Source organism: Ostrea edulis, chromosome 4, assembly GCF_947568905.1.
Source record: "Ostrea edulis chromosome 4, xbOstEdul1.1, whole genome shotgun sequence".
Taxonomy (NCBI): Eukaryota; Metazoa; Mollusca; class Bivalvia; order Ostreida; family Ostreidae; genus Ostrea; species Ostrea edulis.
This window is the reverse complement of record NC_079167.1, coordinates 27,262,338-27,271,372: the sequence shown is the minus strand read 5'-3', so window position 1 is coordinate 27,271,372 and position 9,035 is coordinate 27,262,338. Positions and strand designations below refer to the sequence as shown.

Below are 9,035 nucleotides of genomic sequence, written 5' to 3'. Positions count from 1 at the left end.
TTCCTTTGCTGGTATCCAACAATATAACCAAGTTTCATTTGATTCAGATTTAAACTTTCTGAGTTATCATCCGGAAACCAAATTTTTCTGAAATTTTCATTCTATATTCGGTCACTGTGACCTTGACCTTTGACCCTTTTCCTCCAAAATCAAGAGGGGTCTTCCTTACCTGGTACCCAACAATGAATCAAAGTTTCATTTGATTCGGATTTAAACTTTCTGAGTTATCATCCGGAAACCAAATTTTTCTGACATTTTCATTCTATTTTCGGTCACTGTGACCTTGACCTTTGACAATTTTTCTCCAAAATCAATCGGGGTCTTCCTTGCCTGGTACCCAACAATATATCAAAGTTTCAATTGATTAGATTGTAAACTTTTCGAGTTATCATACGGAAACCAATTGTTGACGCCCAACCATCCGCCCGCCAACCCGCCCGCATCACCAAACCAATAGCCGAGTTCAACTTCGTTGCAACTCGGCTAAAAATACTGTTTATTACGTTTGGAACCCTTTGCCTTATAAATATCAAACTTAATATTGTCATTGCCCCTGACTACCGGGATAATAGATAACCCACATTTTCCATTATCATCACAGGCATTCTAAACCTTCTCAATATTACCACATGGAGGGGGGTGCACATTGCAGTTTCACCAATATACTGCAAGGAGAGAGAGCATATTTATATTTAAAAACATTTGCTTTCAAAACTCCATTACAAGGGTGCACATTGTAGTTTGACCAATACCCTGGAAGATTTTAGCAGTATTACATGTCATACAAGAGAATGATTATCACATGACTTTTTAAGGTGAACATGAGTGTGTAAACCCAAGGACAGGCTTTATACAGAATGAGCAGTAAATGGGCACGTAACAAAGACAGGCTTTATACAGAATGAGCAGTAAATGGGCACATAACAAGGACATGCTTCATACAGAAAGAGCAGTAAATGGGCGTGTGACAAGGACAGGCTTTATACAGAATGAGCAGTAAATCGGCATGTAACAAGGACAGGCTTTATACAGAAAGAGCAGTAAATGGGCATGTGACAAGGACAGGCTTTATACAGAATGAGCAGTAAACGAGCATGTAACAACGACAGGCTTCATACAGAATGAGCAGTAAATGGGCACATAACAAGGACAGGCTTTATACAGAATGAGCAGTAAATGGGCACGTAACAAGGACATTCTTTATACAGAATGAGCAGTAAATGAGCATGTAACAAGGACATGCTTTATACAGAATGAGCAGTAAATGGACACATAACAAGGACATGCTTTATACAGAATGAGCAGTAAATGGGCACGTAACAAGGACATTCTTTATACAAAATGAGCAGTAAATGGGCACATAACAAGGACAGGCTTTATACAGAATGAGCAGTAAATGGGCACATAACAAGGACAGGCTTTATACAGAATAAGCAGTAAATGGGCACATAACAAGGACAGGTTTTATACAGAATGAGCAGTAAATGGGCACGTAACAAGGACAGGCTTTATACAGAATGAGCAGTAAATGGGCACGTAACAAGGACAGGCTTTATACAGAATGAGCAGTAAATGGGCACATAACAAGGACAGGCTTTATACAGAATGAGCAGTAAATGGGCACGTAACAAGGACAGGCTTTATACAGAATGAGCAGTAAATGAGCATGTCACAAGGACAGGCTTTATACAGAATGAGCAGTAAATGGGCACATAACAAGGACAGGCTTTATACAGAATGAGCAGTAAATGGGCACATAACAAGCAGTGACAGTGTAAGGATACAGGTTTTCTCATCATCATTAGAGTGCTCTAGTCTGTCAGCTTCCTTTCCAAAAAGAGTCTGCAAAATACCCAAAAAATCAACAATTTTAGACCTTCATTTCTTAAGAATTATGGCATAAAAATAATTTTCTTCAAAGATCTAGCTCCAAAAAATAGAATTTGGAGTTGAAGGCCACAGTACACACTAGAATGCAAGCCATGGAGCAACAAACTAACAGCTATTCTCACACAGAGAGTAGAGGAAAATAAAACTCAAGCTTGTTGGTTTTCCTCAATGCCCGGACACAGTAAGCATTCCCAGAAATGATGACTGGTCTACATTTTCTGAGGTGTTTTAAAATGTGTCGTGTTAATTTTGAAAATAATTAATTACTTTGTGTCAATATACATTAGACAGGGCAGCAGTATTAGCTAGATATTAGCCCTTGCCAGTGTTTACTGCTCAGACACATAAAACAAGGAATGAATCAATGAATGAAAGCAAATACAAAATGTTATAATCCTTGACAAATTGTGGTGTTAACTTTAAATACCTCACACGAAGATCAAAGCCATGACTCGGCAGAAAATGCTAAATCTGCACCCAAGGCCTTCTGATCGGGATTTAAGATTTTTCTCTACTTGAGAATTTTATGCATAATCTATCTTTAGTTTATGAAATAAAATTTGACAAAAGAAAACTTTCCCCCCATTCTGGGTGATGATGCTAAACTTTACCTTCCAAAAATTGTTCTTTATGAACAAAAGCATGTTGAGGAGCTTGGTTTCCCTTTTGTAACCCTTCTCTCTGACAAACAGGAGGTCAATCATGTGGGTGCCCACATGTTGTCCTAACTCAGACAATCTGAAATAAACCATATTCACATTGCATTGAAACTGAAACATTAAAAACCTTTTCCAGTACGAAATCAAGGATAATATTTTTAGGTGAAAAATCACACAAAAATCATGGAATAAATTGCAGTTTTAATCTTTTTACCAAATTTTTGATATTTATGAAAAGTCAAAACACTCACTTTGTTTGAAGTTCAGAGACACTGTACACTCTGTTCTGACAATATTGCACCATCTCCGAGAACAGCAGAGCAAAGGTGGCAACATTAATCTACAACAAATATATATCATCTCAGAGTACAGCAGACCAAAAGTCAATCTAATTAAAATTAGATGTTGGATCCGCTCGCATACTCGCTACACAAACATCTAAAAACATCCCATAGAGGGTCACGTCAGAGGTCAAATTCGGTATCACTCTAGACTTATCGGATTCAACAAACAGTCAATGATTTTGTCAGCGGTGATTTCATTGGTCAATCGAATTTGACCTCTGACGTGACCCTCTACGGGATGTTGTTAGATGTTTGTGTAGCGAGTATGCAAGTGGATCTAACATCTAATTTCAATTAGATTGACCAAAGGTGCAACATTAATCTATAACAAATATATATCATCTCCGAGAACAGCAGAGCAAAGGTGCAACATTAATCTACAACAAATATATATCATCTCCGAGAACAGCAGAGCAAAGGTGCAACATTAATCTACAACAAATATATATCATCTCCGAGAACAGCAGAGCAAAGGTGGCAATATTAATCTACAACAAATATATACCTTAACCAAATGTGTGCATGGAGATGTACATTTACCATGTTTACAATGTCTTCATCTGAATTATATCTACTGGAATCCTTCTAAATTACATGTACACTACATGAGGATGCCTGAAGCTGTCCTTCTTAGTTACATGTACACTACATGAGGATGCCTGAATCTGTCCTTAATTACATGTACACTACATGAGGATGCCTGAATCTGTACTCTTGTGACCTGAGGATGCCTGAATCTGTACTCTTGTGACATGAGGATGCCTGAATCTGTACTCTTGTGACATGAGGATGCCTGAATCTGTACTCTTGTGACCTGAGGATGCCTGAATCTGTACTCTTGTGACATGAGGATGCCTGAATCTCTACTCTTGTGACATGAGGATGCCTGAATCTGTACTCTTGTGACTGATTATCTTAACAAGTTTCCAATACATTCCTTAAACTCACACTGTGACACCAGGGATTATGGTTAGATTGATTGATTGAATATTGTTTAACGTCCCTCTCGAGAATATTTCACTCATATGGAGATGTCACCACTGCCGATGAAGGGCTGCAAAATTTAGGCCTATGCTCGGCCCTTATGGCCTTTGACCAGGGAGGGATCTTTATCGTGTCACACCTGCAGTGTTGTGACATGGGACCTCGGTTTTTGCGGTCTCATCCGAAGGACCTCCCCATTTAGTCACCTTCTACGACAAGCAAGGGGTACTGAGGACCTTTTCTAACCTGGATCCCCACGGGATGGGATCATGGTTTGAACAGTGGTTCTTGAGATGATGATTTTCTAAACATCCCATCTGGGGGTTTTTTTTCTGAATTTTTTCCCCTTGGAGTTGGGATGTGTGGCCCTTTGTTTGTACAAACTTGAACCCCTTTCCTAAGGATGCTTTGTGCCAAGCTTAGTTAAAAATGGCTTTGTGATTCTTGAGAAGTAGAAAATGTGAAAGGTTTACAGGCATACCATAGACAGAGAGATGATGGAAAACTGGACTTTCAGTTCAGGGGAGATAAAAACAATGCTACTAGGTTTGATTGATGACACTGCTCAAGTGCTGCCTCCCACAGACCATTTTTTTTAAAAACATAGTTTTGAATACAGTGATCTACAGATTCTTTTTTTTTGTGTACATATTCTTTACGAAATAAATAGAAAGGGGACATATAATAAAATAAGTACATATGTATGTGTAGTAATGAAAGATTAATTCGAAATTATCTGACAAATGTAATATTGAGAATGAAAGCAAGAGCTCTACAAGATGGGCCATATCGCCTTGCAATGAGTGTCTATAAAGCTTTTCCTATGAAGTTCCGAAGTGATTTTGACCTAAGTTTGAACTTTTGACCCCAAAATCAATAGGGTTCTTCCTCTCTTGATAAGAAAGCTTCATGTGCAGTATGAAATCAATGGAACGAAATACAAGGCCTGTAGAATGTCTACTAGTTTTTTTCCCAAGAAGTCCCATAGTGAGCTTGAATGGAGCAAAAAATGTGGCCAGTAGAGTTTCTACAAGCTCAGTGTTACACACTCACATGCTCATCCACACATGAATGAGCCCATTACATTATATCCCTCGCAATGAATTGTGAAGGAATAATAATTTTTTTGTGGTATTGTAACAAAGACAGAATATTGTTTTGTAAAGTTGCTGTAATAATGTAAACATCATCTTATTGATAATATCAATTTATTGATAAAATTGTCCACTTCTGCTTCATACTTAGATATTTTATTGAATGTAGACATTAATGGCAAACTGACAACTCAACTGTATGACAAACAGGATGATTTCATCTTCTCCATCGTCAACTCCCCATATTCCATTATGATCACCTGCATATGGTGTTTACACCTGATTCTCTCAACTGATATGATACACAAGAGCTTGTTCTGAGTATGGTCACTTAAATTGAGGCAGGCTACTGACAAACAAGTTGATGGTACAGGGGTTTCAACAGTCTCGATTGAAGTCAGCATTTCGCAAATTCTATGGTCGTTATAACAATCTAGTTCGTCAATACAACCTATCATTGGGTCAAATGCTGTCTGACGTGTTTCATACCGATTGTTAGACCGTTCTTGGCACACTGATTTTGACTACAGATAACTTTGTTTACCTGATCAGGATATAGGGCTCACGGCGGGTGTGACCGGTCGACAGGGGATGCTTACTTCTCCTAGGCACCTGATCCTACCTCTGGTGTGTCCAGGGGTCCGTGTTTGCCCAACTATTTATTTTGTATTGCTTGTAGGAGTTATGAGATTGATCACTGTTTGTTATCTTCACCTTTCATACTAAAGCTAATCATATTGGAGCTTAAATTATTTCAGTGTACAAAACATGTACTGTTACATATATGTACTACTAAAAGAAAAATATGATGCATTGTGAATTTATTTCTACAATATCTACTGAAATAACCATATATTGTATATGAATTACATATGTATATCATTAGAGACCTTTACCAATTATTATACTTATTTAGTGTAAATAAAGGAATGTGATTTTCCTTTCAATAGATACTTTCTATTAAAATAAAGGCATAAAAGCAAAGAAATCATCTAGGGATATTTTGTACAATCAGCAAAGTAATTATTATGCAGATATTGAGAATTCTGTAAGAAATTATCCCATACTTTCATATCCCACAGTGGCTATAAAACAATTTTTTTTTATTATACCTCAGTATGAGAATTCTATGCAATGCGTAATCTGATTGGTCTAGACAGTCACATGCTAGGGATGATAAATCTTCATATCTCCCCATCATATTTCACCCCTTCAGCAGCTTCATGCATTTTCCATAGATTTTAAGTCAGATGTAGTTTATTGTGATGTCACAATAAGTCCGAGTCATTGTACCTTCATAGTTCGTAAGACACAAAATATGCGGGTCTATGATGCACAGTTAAATTGCCTGATCTTGCTTGATACAAAAACAAGCAAGTAAATCAGCATTCCTGGAGAATGGAAATACAAAAACTGGTTATCATATCACTGTTTTTCATTGTTTCTAAAATGTACCTTCTAAGACGTTGACGGTGCAGTGTTACCGTTACGGCAATCTCAGCTACATACAATGTATAGATGAGCGGACTGCAAAATCCATTTTTTGTAGTTCGGCATAATAAACAATTCATTGCATGAATGTTCGGGAGATATTATAGGGTTATTGAACTTATATTGGTGAATATTGGCTGGAAAAATGCACTAGCTTGCGATAACCTTTTTATTATGTAGCTAAAGCATTTAGTTGTTAAATTATATCCCTTTTCACTCAAAATACTCCAAAATAGACGAGAATTCATCAATATTGGCATCTAAGGTCAAAGTGTGCAATATCAGCATGCATTTCTTAACTGTTCAATATTAAACCTTGTTTACGTCGTTACGGTAAGGTCAATATTGAATGCTCATACTCGGAATGTTTCCGCCACACACAATTTACCCAATGCAAAGTTAGCATTCAATAAATTCTCAGGATATTGAATGCTAACAACTAACATTCCCTAGAATTTACGTTGATTTTATAATAGACTATTTATTAGCTATCTGATAAGAAGATTTATTCACCCTTGGGGAATATGATTTTCTTGGGTGAGTAAATCTTCATATCTCCCTCACTATCATGCAATAAATGTATAAAGACATTTATTTCTTACACATGTATCTATATTTTGTGATTTGTATCTTTTAAAAAAAAATTTTAATTATATGATAAGTTGCAATGTCACTTGTATATGTTACAGTTGACTACTAATGACATTGGTTTAAAGAAAAACAATCTGCTGCATCTCGCTAACAATGTTTGAAACATTTGTTTTGGACGGACGGAGGCGTCGAGTGAACCTCAACACAGGCTATAAGCCTATAATGTATCGATCAACTATTAAAATAATTGGCGTTGATCTATCAATTTGGATTGAATATGTTTTATTTAATATCGTTAATCTGATTAAATATTAAAATAATTGGCGTTGATCTATCAATTTGGATTGAATATGTTTTATTTAATATCGTTAATCTGATTAAACATACCTCCGGTTTCCCTTTTCCTAGTGGTTTGTCTAAAATACTCGTTTTCTGCTTGTTTACGGTCGCCATATTTTTCTCGTGCATCAGAAAACTTCCGGTTTCACTTTCACTTTCATTGCATGCGGATCCTGGAACATTTGGGCGGGGGGGGGGGGGGGGGGGGTAATTTCAGTCGTTCTCGAAGTAAGGTTTTTAATTTATTTATTAATAGTAAAATTCTATTATAAAAGCAAGTATTGTACTATCTAGCTGCAGAACTGGAGCTATCTGAGAAAATATTGGGACAGTTCAGGGACTCTATCTAGCCTAGATGTTCTGTCCCCGACCAGAGAGCTGAACCGTTCTGCAGCTAGGTACTACTTGTATTATTTAAAAAATGTAAAATACTTCAAGAATGTTTTTCACTCATATAAATCAGATTTCGATTTATCTACATTACTTTCCACAATACGGTCCAAGACTTAGTCGGTTTTTTGTTGTTGTTTTTTTGGTGGGGGGTTGTTGTTGTTTGTTTTTCTTTTTGCTCACCTGAGCTGAAAGCTCTTGTAAGCTTTTCTGATCACCCGTTGTCCGTCGTCTGTCTGTCTGTAAACATTTTACATTTTCGACTTCTTCTCCAGAACTACTGGACCAATTAATTATAACCAAACTTGGCCAAAAGCATCCTTGGGTGAAGAGCTTTGTTCAAATGAAGGGTCATGTCCCCCTTCAAAGGGGAGATAATCACAAAAATGCAAAAATAGGTTGGGTTATTTAAAAATCTTTTTCTCTAGAACCACTGGGCCAGAAAAGCTGAAATTTACATGAAAACTTCCTGATATAGTACAAATTCAAGTTTGTTAAAATCATGGCCCTGTGGGTAGGATGGGGCCACAATGGGGGATCAAAGTTTTACATACAAATATCTTGGAAAAATCTTTTATAATCTTCTCAAAAACTACTGGGCCAGGAAAGCAGAAATTTACCTGAAAGCTCTCTGACATAGTGTAGATTCAAGTTTGTTAAACTCATGACCCCTGGGGCTAGGATGGGGCCACAATACGTGACAATAAAGTATTAAGGTTTTACATATTCATAAATAGAAGAAAAAAAATATTTGAAAATCTTCTTCTTTAAAACCATTGGGCCAAAGAAGTTTATATTTGCACGAAAGCTTCCTGACATAGTGCAGATTTGCTTGTAAAAATCATGGTCCCTAGGGGTAAGATGGGGCCACAGTAGGGAATCAAAGTTTTACATACAATTATATGGGGAAAATCATTAAAAATCTTCTTCTGAAGAATCAAATGACCAGAAAAGTTTACATTTACATGAAAGTTTCCTGACATAGTGTAGATTCAAGTTTGTAAACACGTCATGACCCCGGGAGTAGATTGGGGCTACACTAGCGATCAACGTTTTACATGCAAATATATAGGAAAAGTCTTTAAATATGAGCCAAGTTGACTCGGGTGAGCGATGTGGCCCATGGACCTCTTGTTAGTAAAAATAGGCAAGGCAGTTCATGATTCGAACAAACGACACAAGGTGCTTAAGTTGCTGAACATGCTATCTTGACAAATTGGATTTTCAAATATATATATTATATAAAACATCAG

The 9,035-nt window shown here is 36.8% G+C and overlaps 1 protein-coding gene across 1 annotated transcript in view; it reads right to left on the bottom strand.

The window, feature by feature from the left end:
- LOC125671686 (trafficking protein particle complex subunit 5-like) overlaps nucleotides 1–7,547 on the bottom strand; it is a 12,650-nt gene extending 5,103 nt beyond the window's left edge. Inside the window, exons 1-4 of the mRNA XM_048907541.2 lie at nucleotides 7,441–7,547; nucleotides 2,801–2,889; nucleotides 2,502–2,628; nucleotides 1,785–1,842 (exon numbers count right to left, since the gene is read on the bottom strand). Of these exons, the coding sequence (XP_048763498.1) occupies nucleotides 1,785–1,842; nucleotides 2,502–2,628; nucleotides 2,801–2,889; nucleotides 7,441–7,521 (355 nt within the window). The 5' untranslated portion in view covers nucleotides 7,522–7,547. The remainder of the gene's footprint in view (nucleotides 1–1,784; nucleotides 1,843–2,501; nucleotides 2,629–2,800; nucleotides 2,890–7,440) is intronic.
- Between the last annotated feature and the right edge of the window lie 1,488 nt (nucleotides 7,548–9,035).